General features: G+C 36.7%; 1 protein-coding gene and 1 long non-coding RNA gene across 4 annotated transcripts; one reads left to right on the plus strand and one right to left on the minus strand.

Annotated features, from left to right (window-relative positions):
• The first annotated feature begins 1,185 nt into the window (after window positions 1-1,185).
• Window positions 1,186-6,987, plus strand: LOC139687872 (uncharacterized). 3 transcript variants are annotated; one of them, XR_011700677.1, is made up of 4 exons: window positions 1,186-3,186; window positions 4,462-4,614; window positions 4,714-4,918; window positions 6,508-6,987. It is a non-coding gene; the product is annotated as an uncharacterized lncRNA (long non-coding RNA). The 3 variants fall into 3 exon arrangements; XR_011700676.1 differs by lacking the exon at window positions 4,462-4,614 and having other exon boundaries at window positions 6,508-6,983; XR_011700675.1 differs by lacking the exon at window positions 1,186-3,186 and having other exon boundaries at window positions 3,406-4,614; window positions 6,508-6,984.
• Window positions 6,988-11,044: 4,057 nt separating this feature from the next.
• Window positions 11,045-16,652, minus strand: LOC139687467 (3-oxoacyl-[acyl-carrier-protein] synthase, mitochondrial). The gene is made up of 2 exons (XM_071584641.1): window positions 16,545-16,652; window positions 11,045-12,548 (listed from the first exon to the last, which is right to left on the minus strand). Exons 1-2 carry the CDS (start codon window positions 16,650-16,652, stop codon window positions 11,229-11,231), a joined length of 1,428 nt encoding a protein of 475 aa, XP_071440742.1. The 3' UTR covers window positions 11,045-11,228.
• Window positions 16,653-16,669: the final 17 nt, after the last annotated feature.

Consider the following 16,669-nt stretch of genomic DNA (forward strand, 5'->3'; position numbering starts at 1 on the left):
ATTAAATTTAATTAAAATTTATTTTCGTCATGAATGTATACCTCTTCCATCGATTGATAATGTAACTTTTCACTTTAACTTTCAATATACATATTGCCACATTTTCGTATGTTTTTCCCTCTCAAGCAACGACTGCGACCACCAAAGCTTCGTGGAGAAGCCGGACCTTGAAAACATTTTGCTGTTAGAGGAGGCACTCCCTTCTCCGAATCCAATGCCAAATCTCGTCTAATTCATTCCGTTTAAATTATTTTAAGAATGGGCCTGTTCACTCTTCAATTCATTTTTGCCTATCCTAGCTGACGACGTTATCCGACCAGAGTTGACATTACTGTTACTGTTATATGCAATTAACTCTTCTTCATAATTTATACTTAATGCATTCCTAACACATTTGAACAGCTGTATTTATATAGCTGTATAAACCAAACAAAAAATAACTTTTCCATTTTGACATATGTGTCAATATGAATGCCCTGAATCGTTTTAAAATCCTAGCAACGCAATGCGTAACTACTTCTCCTAAAATAGGTGATTTCGCTCCTTAATCAAAACAAACAAAATATCGGTTTCGGTGCAACGAAGCCCATTCCTTCTATACGATAAATTAAGCTCAAACTCTTGTGAGGGACATTTACGACTAGATGCAACGTAAGGCCAAATAAAGTCAACGCGACAACTTTATTTGCCTAATTAAACTCACGCTCACCAGGAGACAATCATATCACGAGGGCGATGACTTCTATCAAACAGCTTTGGTCTGCTCCTCTCACACATAAGATTCCTGGGTGCATGTTTTTTTAAGGGAGCCCTCTCAATGATTCATCTTATTCGAGCGATCCGGAAGGTGGGGGAAGGGACTATGTTGATTGTGTCAATCTCCCGAATGAATAAGGGTGGGGTCGTCGCGTTACCCTCCCATCCTCGCGGATATTGCTGCTAATGGGACCGACGGTAGGGGCCCTTTATCACCACCCGGGCATCGGGGATGGGGGTCTCTGAAGGGGGAGCGTTAACTGAGAAAGCGGGGGAGGGGAGGCTCAGGGGGAAGAGAGAAAGAGAGAGTGAGAGAGTCATAGTGGAGCGATGGGGGAAGAGTCAAGCTCCCGAGTTGCTAGATGTCTCTCCCATTTTCCGCTCGCCACTATATGAACACTGCACCCTTCGGGCCACGTCTCAGTGACACGAGAACTAACGGTGGTGGCTTGTGCATCTGTTTGGGCAGCTTAGATGGGACGGGCAACGTGGTTCTCGAACGAGAACGGCGTAAAGGATCCAGAGATTACGGCTCATTCCTCGGCAAGAAGAATCCTCGCGTTTGCGAGCGAAGAAGGAAAACCACGTGGGCCTTGTGACGCCTCCGCGGTCACGCGCCGACCTTTGACCCTTGACTCCGCCGTCGAGATCCAAGACGGCGATTCGTGACTTCAGCCTTCCACCGGAACAATCCTCCAGTCTCACGAGGGGACAGCGACGACGCTTGTGTGGGCAAACCCCCAAGGGAGAAAGGGGGGGGGGGGGACCGTTTACTGTGCGTTTCTCTAGTGGCTGTCCACCGTTGAGATACACACGTCGCCAGACCCGAGCTACCTTAATATCGCTCGTTGATAGCCGGCCGGCGCTGATCGCCTCGGAGCAGCCTTGCCTTAGGGGTGCCCTCTTTATCTCTCCGAGCATTATCCGCTAGTCCTCTCGCGAGTGCCGGGGAGGAGAGAAGCGGGAGATAGAGGATGAGGGTGGCAGAGGATCAGGAAGGGGGTAGAGAGAGAGAGAGTGCGCCTTTCCTCATAAGTGCTTCTGTCGCGGAGTGGGTGGAGTGTGGAGGATGCAGCGGGAGGACTCCCCAAGGCCGCAAGATTGGCTCTGATTGGCCGTGGCATCCGAGGCCGGCGGCGACGAAGGCAGGACGTGGTCATTAGGCACTACTCCACTTGGGCTGTTTTTATTCCCTCTCCGCCTGTCATACTCAACTAGAGCTCCCTTCGCGTCGTCTCGCAGCCGCCGTGTTGCAGGTTACATCCCCATAACGATCCCTTTTAACATTTTAACGCTTTCGAGTGAATTCAGGCGAGTAACTACGTGATACACCTAGGAGCACCCAAGTAATCTTTAAATTCGGTAAACCGGTGAAGCCATTCCACTCGAAGTAGGTATGTAACTGAACTGCTAGTGAGACGTTTTCAAAACGTATTCGATTTTGAGGCGGGGTCATAGGCATAGTTCTACGGAGAAGAGGTGTAGAGAATGCGGACCAGATGCCGCTACCCGACACACAATTTCAATTCAACCCGCGTTAAGTGCCACAAAATGGTCCGCCTGATAAATTGTACTTTAAGAGGCCGTTTTTACAATTCATACTTCCGGCAGCACACCTGTTGTATAAATTCGTACGACTCCTTAAGTCACATTGTATCCTCCATGGCATAATCAGTGCTCGGAACAAAGATAAAAACCTACTCCGTTGACGGAAGCAGATCCGAATCATACGCCTGGAATGGCTATAATACTATTAACTCGGAAACAACGTATTCTCAGGATTGACCACTTTCTCGGAACTCCTCCCACCATATGCTAGGCTTCTCATCTGTGTGCAATGCCCAGGCTAGATTCAATGTTGATTTTCATTAGCAACCACTCTGTCGGTTACCCACATGTAAAAAGTGAAATCTCAGCGAAATTCGAATGCTGAAAACAGATTTCTGAATGTAATGAGTGTTTCTTGAATTCTCATAAACAAAAGTCAGTTTATCTTCAGTTACTAGGGAAGCTTTTTCGTAAACGATCGAACGAAGCAGGCATTATTCTGAGCGAATCACGGAAAAGGGAACAACGAAGATAATTTCTGCAATCATTGCCCGGGACTAGTGTCATGTGTGAGAGAGCGCAGGGTGTAGTCCAGGAGCACGATTACGGAGGGTCTGGATGACACGGGGTACCCTGTCCCGTTCCTAAGTACTAGTGCCGCAGGAGCGTGGAGCCGCATCCTCCTGCTGCTCGAGTGCTTATCAATGGGACGGCTCTGCCACGGCTACTGCGTCGCCCCGTTTGCATCCGATTACGGCGCCCAAGTCGCAGATGTGCTCCTACGAGGGACGACTAATTGACGCTCATTATCAATGCGGATGATGTAATGGCACGAAGTCGATTTCTTGCAGCACCCACCCGGTGGATGGAAGTATTCATCAAGTATGTTCTTACTAATACCGGATTTATTTATCGCCAGTTTAATGCTCATAATCACTTAAAAATCAATATCTATTAAGTCATTGGTCAATAATTCATTGAGCATAATTAATTTGTGGTTAATAAAGTTTACTAATAAATTTTAAAGGTGTTGCCCGAGTGGGTAATGAAAGATATGTTTCAAAATCCGATCCCCACAAATAATGACAGGTATATATTTACATCAGTATAAATATATCTTTAATGCTGCATGCGCCCATTTTTTAATGCTTTCTTTGTATTTTTTCCTTTGACTAAAATAACATTTTAGTTTCATTCTCTTTCTCTCTCTGTTCACATTTTATTCTTTTCATGGTGAATATGTGGATAATTGTCGACAGAAGTTCTCTTCACATTACAATCTAACAGGTAGCTGTTTTAGTTCCGGTGTATATCATGGGTTTCACTTAAAATCATTCAAATCTCGAAACAATTTTAATTAGTGGGCTAAGACAGTTAATTGCACAGACAAAGAGCTGAGTGAGGAGAAGGGTGAAAGTTGAAGTTTCCCAAAATTTTGTTTCGCCTGAAGATTAAATATGTAATACAATTACGAGTTAATATGAAACGTCAAGTTGGTCTTCACACCAGGTGGTCTGCTCTGAATTTTATGTAAATAGCTCCAGTCTAAGAGATTTCTTAAGTTGGAGCTATTTACCTGACTACCAGAGCGGATCATCTGGTGTGAAGACCAACTTCTGCTTTCAGATCTTTGAGTTGTACAACACACTCAGCATTTAAAAGGGGAACAGATAAGTAAATAACATTAAGGAAAACTCATTCAATCAGTGCTTTGAATTTAGAATATGTTTCCATCTCCTGAGAATGTCACAACACTACAATTATTGTTATCAGGCAGTAAGTCATTATGGTATTTTAGATCTTACATAAAAAATAGTACATGTATGCAAGTTGGGAACTACTTTCCTGCAACAAAATGTTATTATTAATTGGCAGAGGGCAGGAAATTAGGATATTGTTCGAAGTACCCCAGTTTCAAATCCTTGGTGACACAATTTTGCTAAACTCGCTTATAATTCCAAGTAGTAATTTTCTGGTCGGTAAATGTTTCTAGGAAACCTAATGGTGGCACAGGGAAAGAACCTCGCTCCCTTACACTGATTGTGTGGATTTCATATCCTTAACAGCTTAGATTTTGGTGAGATCTACCTCCTCCCCAGTCAAAACCTTCCCTTTGGGTTGATTTCTGTGAAAATAAATATTATTTGTCTTGACCAGAGGCAGATAATTTTGCACCAACTTTTGCCAACCAAATAGTGAAAATAATGAATGTAATGTAGTCCAGGGATTATAAGTAATAATCAGCAGTGGCAGTGAGAAACAGCTAATATCAAAAAAGATATCTAGGCATGGGAGAGTCCCAAAAAAAAGGTAGGTGCTTACTTATTTTTGAAATAAAATATCATTGCCTACAGACATAAATGTAAGATATCTAATATGAGTCTCATGGTCTTAAAAATTCAATATTAGCCACAGATTCCCTCAGGTCTACCTGGAAATAAGGTAAGGGGCCTTACACACCCTGGAGCAAGATGGATGCCAAAGCCGTGAGAGGATGTGCCAAGTTACACCCTGGTACAATGCTAGAAATGCCATTGATGATCACCACAAAAGTACTAGTACCAAAAGTGGGTTGGTTAAAAAAAAGAAAATGCTACTAAATTGAAAAAAAGAGGTATGTGACTGCATTTGCTATTTGATCATTATTTGATAATATTTTATGTTCCCATTTACAATTACAGAAGTAACCTTCCCAATCTTGAAATCAATTGCAGTATGCTAATGTAAATCTTAAGAAGGGAAGTTGAACAGGAAAATGCTTTAGGAAGTAGCAATTTTTTTTACAATGTCTTAAATGTGCCATTATTTGACTTGAGCGATCCAGATCCCAGGCAATCACACTGCAGGGGAAAATATATATTTTATTGACACATAACTACGCTGGAGGGTTTGAAAGTAAATGCAGTATGCATTTTCACATGTTTTCTGGATTTAACTCTTAAAGAGGCTTAATATTGCATCAACAGTCCCTTATTCTTGAGTCAAGGTTTATCCTTCTAAAGACACTTCGTTAAGAATGAAATAATCTCTATCAGGATTAGTTAACTTTGAAAATAAAAAAAACTCAGTTTATGCTGACTGAATTAGAAGTTGAATTTATTTCCAATTATCTTGATTTACACTCAAGATTAGCGCCTAGTCAAGTAAAAATTTAGTTTGAAATGTCTTTATATTTTTTTATTATAAGCTCAAGGCTGGCAATATTTTTCAACGTTCTGCTGTCAAATCTTTAAATCTTAAAATCCAAAGCATAAATTGAGATTATTTTGATGTCACACACAAAAATTTTACTTTTTACAGTTTCTTCATTGCATCACTCGTGTACACAAGAGTTTAAATGGCAATTTTCAAGTTTCTGGGAGCAAATATGAACTTGAATTAAGACATCAAAATGTAGGATTTAACACATTGGATATCTCTGTCTCTCTATATTTTGATTTATTATTAGCATCATGCGATTTCTTAATCAATTAGCATAAAAAGTCTTCCAGCATAATGATTTGATAATTTAAATTAGCTAATTAGGAAATGATTACAGCTAATTAAAAATATATTCTTTCGGCAAAAAACCCACAAACACCAATTACTGTCTTAAATAATTGTTAACATAGCATTTCAGAAATATCTGATTAACTTCTAATTCCACTATTCATGCAAATTAACTTTTGTAAGTATTGTTTACATAATTTTATTTTTGATAATAGCAAAAATGTGTGTTATGGTAATGACTCGTTTCTTTTTGAACACCAATTCTAATATAAAAAACTTCAACTTAATGGCATACTACCATAATGGAGTTACTAATTGGGTATATTATTTGATTCCAATAATTAATACATGTCAAAAATACCTTAATATATCATAGTGAACAATTAATTTTCCTGCTTAGGGAATGATTGGTTCATGCTGCTTAATTACTGAATGTTTATTACCTCGTTTTCATTTGTTCTGGCATAAAATCTGCTATAGGTTCGATTCATTCTTATACAGGAGTTAATTGATAAGTTTCAATATACAATTATGACCAATATCCCTGATTACTGCAGGCAAAGTAATTGCTATTCACATTATTGCTAGTCATAAAAATGAGCCAAATTACTGATAGTCAAACATTTTTAATACATTGATAGGAACCAATAATAAGAAAGCTGGAAGAGAATTTAAACTCCTTAACTAGCAATCATTACTATTGCTCTTTTTCAGATTTGCATATTTCCATCTGTGAAGAATGACGGCTGACAGAAAATGTGCCGGCAGGTGTATCTTGACATTTACCTTCATCCTTTCTTATGTACATCACAAGTTGACACCACAGAGTTCCTTGAAAGGCATCAAAACTTTGACAAAGGATGGATCAACTGAATTATATGGGTGCCGATTATAAAATAGGAATAATTTGTTAAAGATATATTCACCAATTGTTTTTATCCTTCCTATCATGAAATGAATAAAAGAACCATTCAACTCCAAAACATGAGTTTTAATGCATTGCAGGGAAGATTTTTGAATGAAATAAGCATTAAGATCTTTCCATCACTGGGCTACTAAATGGAGGCCTCTGGTTCAATTTCAAGTATATCTAAGCACTCTCAGCTTCACCCAAGCTGAGATTAACTTTGCAGGTGTCATGGTCCCTCTGAGAAAACATGGGCACGACAGGGAAAGTGTGCAAGAATTCAACAGGCTATATATGGTTTTAGGGTGTATCAGGTGAGATATGAACTTACCTGTCAAATCAATATTTGGAGTTGATTACTGAAGTTTTTATTATGTTATTAATGAATTAGTTGAGAATCATTTGCCATTCCTCATTGTTTATGTATTGCTAACAGGTTAATATGAGAGACTATTTGTCAACATATTTTTGTCTGTCAATATTTTATGCTTCACCTTCTTCCTTTTGAAAAATAAGGTACATGTATCAATAAATGAAGAGTCTAGCCCATTGATAGCTGAGTGAAGAACTATATTGACCCAATCACAGAGCTGATGACCATTGATGATGATCAGGGAACAAAAGAAATTATCTCATCATTATCCTTAATTGGTATTTGAAAATGACAAAATTTGCTCGACACAAGCATGTACTTACACATACTAGACATTACCTACTCAATGGAAGGAATTACACCTACCTCAACCTTTCAACAGAATATCTGGTAAATATGTGATTTTGGAAGCTTCTCAATCCAAAAAACCTCAAATATTTGCCTCAAGTCAGATGTAAACAGCAATATATTATCATATTGCCAAAGCATCTCCAAAGAAATGGCTGCTAGCTTTCAATAAGGAATCCAGTATAGTAAGATTAAACATAATATGATTTACAGCAAACAGCATTCATGGAAAAATAATAGTTACTTCCGAGTTATTCACCAATTATTTCATCTGTATCTAAATGTTTCCTTCATGGGAAGTCACATTCAGTTAGTATATGTATAATTAAGAGCAATACATGGAAATAGAAATGCCTATTACTCCAGTCATGAAAGAGTCAGACTTCTATTCCGAGGACCTACCACTTAAACTGAGTTATTTTAAATTGAAAAAAGGATAAGTTTACTTATATTCATTATCCAGCTCATTTTTTTTTAAAGAAATAATTTCCTTTACCTCAATGGAGTCATGTTTTGATTAGCACATAGGTTATGTGCCAAAGGGCCTTTACATCATGCAATTTGTATACGATGAGAGAATTTTAACATACAGGACAAAGAGATGTGCTTCACAAACATATTTAAAATATTCACATGCTTAAGTTAGAGAAACTTAACATATTCCATTTTAAAGCACTGGAAAATTATTTTCGTGTGGATATTTACTATTATTATTATCTCCAAAGGCATATATATATAAAAAACCTTGTTCAGCAATAAATATATTTTCATGTAAAGCTTAGGGACAAATCATTGTAAAAGAGACACATCATCTAACCACTTTGAGTCAATGCATGATATAAAAAGTTTTTCCTCTTTTCTAATTAAAAAACTCGTGAATGCAAGAGTTTCTTCATTGAAGTTGGGAACTTACATTTATGGGCAATGACTAACACTGTTTGTTCACTAAGCACTTCACCATCAAGATTTAAATTTTACCCACCAATTTCAAAGGATTTAGTGTTACAGCATCCTTAATATCTACTTTTTTTCACTCATCTCCAAACGAATTCACATGACTACAAATGTGTCACAGAAATTAAGTCTAAGAGAGACCATTAACTTACCATTTAGACCAATTAACTGAGAGACCATTTTTCTATATAGCAAAATTACACTAATCAAAATTGGGCTGCATGAAACAGGAATGTATACACATATAAAGTTAATAATTATGCCAAAAATTAATATTTCACAATTAAATCAAATTAACATTGCTTCAATGCTAATTGTTTCAATAGCCTACGTAGCAGTTTAAATCAAGAGTAATTGATAAATTCATTTATGAGTTAAAGCTACAAAAGGCACACCAACTTTCAATAACTGACATTGGATCTGTTTTTGATGCTTTAAATAAACTTCAGAATGATGTTATATCTGGAAACTCAGGTTTCTTTAACTTTCCCCTACAAAAAAATGCTTCTTAACTTCAACTATGCCATTAATTCATTCTATACATCTTAATCAAGTCTTATCAGATCCTGGCGTATTAACAGGTCAAAACTTAATTTTTCTGAGCACATTAAGGCTGTCCAGGACAAAGTCATGTCTCCCTTAGGTTTTCTAAATGGGCTTCATGTAAATCAGAGATTCCCCAGTATTAGTTATGTTTTTCAACAACTGTCGCCTTCCAGTTACCACTTGCTCTCCAATACTGGCAATATTAGTTAATTGGCCGAATCTTATAATTAACACATGCTAATATTGATGTTTGAATGTATACTTATCCTTTTTTAAGCTTTATTGTGAGCTCCTGTTATTATGTTGCCATTTAAGTTGGCTGTACCCATGTAAATTAAGGCCAAGTTTTATAATGTCTTGTTGAACAGGAGCTTAGCTTTAGCTTCAGGTCAGGACCAAAATTCAGTTTTAGGACTGCTAGTTAAGTTGAAAACTGAATGTTAACCTTCTCAATAACTGACGGAGTGTGTTGCTACGGTTAGAATGCTAACATTCTCTAATAAGCAATCTTACATGTACATAAAACTGGATGTATTGGTAATCTCCAATTTCCGTAAAAGTTTACATTAACCAATTTATTTATTTAATGAAACATTATCAAACCATGCCTAAGTAGGCACTAAACGAACAAGAATAAATGAATTCATGGTTGCTCATGAGTCTTTTTGAGGTTAAGAATCTTTAAATGGATAGGTTGTTTTCCAAATTAAAAACATTATCAAAAGAAACAATAATATTTTGAGGAGAATAAGTTTAATAAAAAGGTATATTGGGAGTGGAGGTTTTGGCTCAGTTAATGATGGGTGTTTGAATATATTCACTGCGGTGCATCTGTGTGGGTTGTTGCTCAGGTCGAGCATTCTGTCAAGCTTTGCAGGTTAGGTTTCTATTACACATAAATTGATAGTTATCTTTAAATTTGATAAATATTTGGATGCTTGGTCTTTGTAAGGCTGATCTTGATGCATTGCAGTAACTTCTATTTGCAAATGAACAACTTTGATCAAGTTGAATACCATAAAACAGTCAAGTTGACCCTGAGGTACACAAATATGAATGGCCTACTTTGTGAAAGTCAAAGAGAAAATACTGACCATCAACACATGATATAACCATTACCAAATAAGAGGGGTATTAAAATTTTGCAAATTGAGATAAATGAAGGTATATGACAAATGGTGAACTGGTTCGACTATAACACACTAACCTTGAAAGCCTGAAAAACAAATTAGATAAAATTTAAAAAGAAGCATGATATGCCTCCAATAAATGCATGAGTTGGTGATAAACAAGAGCAACAAGTGGATTCAATTAAGTTCCTTGGTTTCTTTATTGATAACCACCTCTATTGGAATAAACATGGAACAAAACTGTGTGGGGAATTGGCAACAACTGCGTTTGTGTTTAGTGAACTTGTGCAATTTTGGACTTTTAGTGATAAAAATAATTTCCAGTCTTATCTTACTTATGGTATTATCTTCTGAGGAACACCCTCAGCTCAAAAAAAAAGGCTTTCATACTACAGAAAAAGGGAACATGACTCATGGCGAGAATGCCCAAGAGGAATCGTGGAAATCTCTAATTTTAATTTTACCTTGTTTATAAATTTCCTTTGTATGTTTATTAGAGAACATTACTATCTACAAATTACTAATGCAAGCATTCATTAATATGCAACCAGACAGTGGCTGGACGTTTGTTTGTCATGCCATTCAATGGCATTGTACAATAAGAGGCCCTTACACTTAGGGATTGTATCTACCCAAACATACAAAAGATACCACCACTCCTAATGTATTTAAAACTATGTTAAAACATTCTTACAAACAAAAAATCACTACAGTGCAGAAGAATTTTTAATTATAAAATCTTTAAAATGTCTTACATATGTTCTTGTACGTGACTTTCTGACTTGTTGTTTTTTAATTCGTGAAAAATAACAGGACTCCTAAAAGATATTATAATAGAAGACTATACTGAAGGGACCAATGTATATTTCATACATTGTATTTGCAACAACATATATTTGTATTTTTTGACTAGTTCTTCAGGTGGTTATCAACATGGGATATATCAATGTATAATTATTATTAACTTGAATACTGTCTGATAAAAACAACTAATAGAAATGAATAGAGTAAAATTTATTCCTAATTAATAAAAAGTAATAAAAATAAATCTAATTCAGCATACAATTGGGTCAACAAATGAGACTTAAGGAATCGATTGATCAGATGAGTATTTTGATCCCAAAAGTGATTAACAGTATAATTTAATGAATTTCATTAACAACAAACTACAATTCAACTAATTCTTGTACTCCTTAAAACAAAGAGAGGCATTAGTTCCACCAAAACCAAAGGAGTTTTTCAATGCAACTCTGTGATTACAATTTCCTCTTTCCCATTCTTGTTTACTTCCAATAACAAAGTTTAAATCCTTAGCCACATCTTCACCTATCTCTTCTAAATTCAAAGAAGGTGGAAGATAGGCAGAATTAACAGCCATAACAGTGAACACAGACTCTAAAGCACCTGCAGCACCTAGCAAGTGTCCATGAGAACCTTTAGTTGAAGAAATATGAGGATAACCTCCTAGAAGCTTAATAGCTCTGCTTTCAGCTGCATCCCCCAATGGTGTTGAGGTAGCATGAGCATTAATATAACCAACATCATCAGGTTTTAGTCCTGCTTCTTTAAGAGCAGCCGTCATAGCACGAAGAGCACCAGCACCATCTGGAGGTGGAGCTGTAGGAGGCCCTGCATCACTTGACCTCCCATAGCCAACTAATTCTGCATAAATATGGGGAACTCCCCGGCCAAGCGCATGTTCTAGCTCTTCAAGTATCAGAGCACCCGAACCTTCAGACATCACAAAACCATCTCGCTTGGCATCGAATGGCCGGGAGGCTTCCACAGGACTTGAATGGGACCGTGTGCTTAGAGCTCGCATGCGGCTGAAGGCTGCCATTGAAAGTGGTCCCACTGGAGCCTCCGTTCCACCACAGACCATAACATTAGCCTCCCCATACTTGATAGCACGGAAAGCATCCCCAATAGCATGAGCACCAGATGCACAAGCAGTTGACGTTGACAGATTTGGCCCCCATAAACCATGTCTGGTGGATATATAGCCAGCAGGCATATTGGGTAAGATTCGAGTGATGAAATGAGGGCTAACACGATTCAATGCTTTAACTGAGTGTATTTCTTCAAGGTCAGGCATTCCTGCCCCAAAAGCCACACCGATTGCCCTTCTAGCATCATCAGTCTCTAGCCTCAAAGATGCATCTTGAATTGCTTCATCAGCTGATACTAGGGCAAACAATGAAGCCAGAGACAAGGAACGTACATCAGCCTTTGAAAATATTCCTTCAAGATTTAAGTGTCCAGGAAGGGGTCCTCGGGGGATTCGTCCAGCAATCCGGCATGGAAGACCTTTAAAACCATCTTCCTCCAGGGTAACAATACCACTCTTCCCATTCAGAAGCATTTCCCAAGCCTTACTTAGGCCACATCCTAAGGGACACACAACTCCCATTCCAGTAATTACCACCCTCCTATGGTTACTATTTTGCAGCTGTGAAAGCCATCTAAATAATTTTGGTGGTGATATTCTTGCTATTTTCTGAAAAGTAAAACATCTTAAATACTAAAAGAATCAGAAAATCCAATTGCAGTAGACACTTCACATGTTTAGTCATTAACCAGCGAATATAAATTTCACAATATAACTAGGCAACTGCATGTTTAAAAGTGCACAAAACTAATTTTTCTTTTATTTTCAATCCTTCCTAATATCACCGGCTACAAAAACAGTTCTTATCATTAGCAGCTTTTTAAACTTAAAAATACATTTCCTAACACAGCAGAAATCAATTACTTTAAATTGAATGAGAAAGAGTGTTCATTACACAGAATACCTATTTATTTTTCCTCACCCCAGGTTTAACAATTCTACCATTTCATCTATCCAGCCAGACCTCTGGTTGAGAGATAGATACTGCTTTTAATAACAAGCGTTTCAAATCAGAAGGCCATACCACTTCAGTAATGGTATTGAAGAGCAAGTTACCTCACCCAAATGTTTTAAATAATGATTCACCATTAAAACCCAGTAGTTTAACAGCTATTAGTATTTTACCTCAGGATGCACCAGGTAATATGGCATTGCATGGGAGAAGTAAGTTTTTGACAAGAATTCTCCAGAAAAATGGTTCATATATTCATATTTCTTGCATAAACCCACCCAAATATGTAATGAGGAATTGACTATTTGATCAGGGAAAAATGAGTGCTAAGCACAGTTACACTTTTAACATCATCTTACAGCCAGCCTAATGAAGAAAGCTAGGAAATGGTATGACCTAAGTATTTATTTTGATTGCTTATATGATAATAATGATGGTGAAATGTGAACACAACACATACGCTGTAATACATGTTGCTTTTTGGTAATGCTTTTATGCACAATTTTATTATATTTCAAAGGTCGATGCCATTTTAATAATAAAAGAAATACTCTGATCAGCATTGACTTGATGATGATACACTGCTGCTTTTGAATGCTACTGTGGCACACTTATACAGAACTGCTGAGATTAATATTATAATATATTGTTAATGATGTTGATTTTGATTAATATAGTATTTCTCTTCATTGTGAGATACAATTATAGAACTGTCGTTATTTATGCAACTATCAAATGATGTTTTAATTTGTGCTTTGACTGTTACGGAGCAAGGTTATGATAGATATAGATGATTTTCAAAGATAACTATTTTCATATCTGATGATTCATTGAGTGGTTGGACTTTTATCCCCATGAACATGGGACACAATTGATAACTGACAGTGAATTGCTGCAAATAACTTTTACTTTTGTTGATATCGTAGTCAGATTTTAAAATAATAATGAGCTGATTATGTAAACTAAGAAGCTAATATTTAAATTTTGATTTTACATTTGCTTTGTCAAAACTTTGGAGCATGAGCTTTAACTATTCTTAAGGAAATACCCAACATATCAGCATAAAACAAGTGCACTCTAAAGGAGTTAATTAGAAAGAATATGCTCCAATTTGTTAAATAATATTTAAATGAAAATGTAGCAAACACATATGAAGTGTGGGTACAATTTTATCCCTAAATTTGAAGGAAAAAGTGCATGCTATATGCCAATAAGTGCAGTACTTAATTCAAGAATAATCCATTATGGTGTCATTCCATAAGCTTCCAAATATAAACTATGTATGTATTTAGAAATTATGAGTATTAACAAGCAATTACGTATCCATTGTAACATTCTTATTAATGGAGAACAGACAGAATCATTCACAAAATGCACCATGCATTGAAAGAAGAAACTATATGAGTATGCTGAAGAGCATGGACAAAAAGTTGGCAAACGTACATATTTTGGCATGGCATAGTAAATTTGCAAAAATGGGAGAAAATTTATATCTAATCATCAGTCATGCATAGAATTTCCTCTGACTGCACATGAGATTGGCCAAACTAGGCTAATCTTTGATAGTTTTGAAAGATTTTATAACCTTCAACAGATAATATGCGATGAGTATGTGCAATACAACTCATATTTCTTCAAGCTGATCACTTTTCAGCTATGGTAAGGACAGTGATTATATGATTGATACAGAATGAATTAGCATATGTTTATATACATAATGCAAGGCTTCTGTCCATTATTAAAGTACATTTTAGGCTTTCAGACTTTAAAAAAAGGGACCAATTAGTGATCTTTTTCACTAATTTTATATTCTGTTCAGTTGGATGAGACAGGCACTCACCACAGGGTAAACTAAACAGACAACACTCTTAACATGAAACACCACTCTTAATTGCTTCCCTCACCACAGATTCACGGTTCTACAGGTAGGGGAGTTTAACACACCTTGATTGGACATTGGAGATACTAACAGGTTGCCATGAAGCAACCCAGCTGGAATAGGAGAGAGGGATGAAGGAAATCTACCCTGACTGCTAGACTGGTCACACAGATTTGAATATGCTTATGAATTCATGTGAAGTCTAACATGAGGTTAACTAACTAATCATACTAACACTATTGATGAGGAATCAATCACCTCCTCAGCCAGCACCACCATTCAACACATGATTATAAACAGTGCACTAAATTGTGGCCCACAAAGAAGAACCAACATGTCTCTGTACATACGATGATCTTCATCATATTAAGGCCTACGAGGGCTTTTCCATAAGATTAGGGCCATTTTATGAATTTGCCTAAAATTATGAGGCAGGTCTCTAATTTTCAACTGCTTGAGAGGCCTTAATTAATATGACTTAATGGCTTCATTGGCTTTACAGTACAGCGAATTTAAAACAAAAAAGGATGATCACATACCAAGAGTAATTCATGAATACACCAATTATTCAGTAAAAATTAAAAGAATGTTATTGAGTTTTATCATGGCAGTTAACCCATCTAACTATTGAATATTGTGTCATATGACCAAAACCAAGCTGACCACTCAACAAAGAGGAGCTCCCACCGGGTTGGAAGCTGAGGGAAGAGGAAGCCCTAACTGAAACAAAACTTTGATTCCACGATGAGGCTTTTTCATGCCCATTATCGTTAATTAAGAAATAAGTTGCACGGTTGATATGATGCCTTGAGTCTTCCATAATATAGGCAGTAGAAACGTACTTTTTCCATGTATTTGTCTTTCCAGCACTATTATGAACAAAAATAAACCTAGACTTTCTCTAAAAATGCTGAAGTTCAAAATCACAATACCCCTAATATAGACAATCTAAACGTCACCATTGTGCACCCAAGATGCACATACCAAGCATCCACACATGTGCGACTTGTTTTGATACGATAAACTTCCTTTTTCTCAGAGGGCTATTTATTAACTTCAAGTGGAATATTTAGATATTTTTTTAATCGAAAGATTATTCCATATAATGGATGAATACCTATCCCATAGCCAATTGATGCCAGCATTTATCTTGAATTGAATCCATATTTTACTACTGTGTTCTTCAGCATTTGATAAAACCTATTCCCTAATGTCTTCAGAGGAATTAATTACGTTACACCATGAAAATAATAGTCGCACAACAGATTAAAGGGCAAAATATAGTCGACCAATTCACTCGTTTTTGAAAATTGACGATACAATTTAAAGAAGTCTTTCAAAGAGTGAATTTTCAATTGCTCTGAACTAAATTGCTCTCTTTTGCCATACTAAAAATGACATAAACACATGACTTTCATTGGTACTTGAATTTTAGATCTCAGTTTTCCGTGAAAGTGATGGTGGCACTTAAGCCAAATGAATCAGATCTTATTTAATTTGAAGAGCGTCTATTACTGGAGAGATGAGGGGACAAGGGGCATTTGCTATAAGTCAATCCTGGTTATATATCCCCGATGTCATTCTTTACAACTGCAAGATTCATCTCTAAGCTCCTTAAAACATCCTTTCGAAGAGCTTTTAAAACATCATTCAATATACATCAAAGTATGATGAACTTAAATGTTATTGCGTGAATAAAATTGCCTGGTCACCTGCAAACAATAATGACGAAAGATGTTTACGTAATGTTTATCGAGCAATAATATAATCTTACCCAACGGTGATTTGAGTTCCAGCATTTCCACGAGACACTCATTGCGGAAAAATAGCTGAGGCGAGATTCTCTTTCAATCAAGCCTATAAACGGAGGCAAAATGATCATCACCCATCTCCGTCTTC

Source organism: Hetaerina americana, unplaced genomic scaffold, assembly GCF_022747635.1.
Source record: "Hetaerina americana unplaced genomic scaffold, ioHetAmer1.1.p SCAF_2, whole genome shotgun sequence".
NCBI lineage: Eukaryota > Metazoa > Arthropoda > Insecta > Odonata > Calopterygidae > Hetaerina > Hetaerina americana.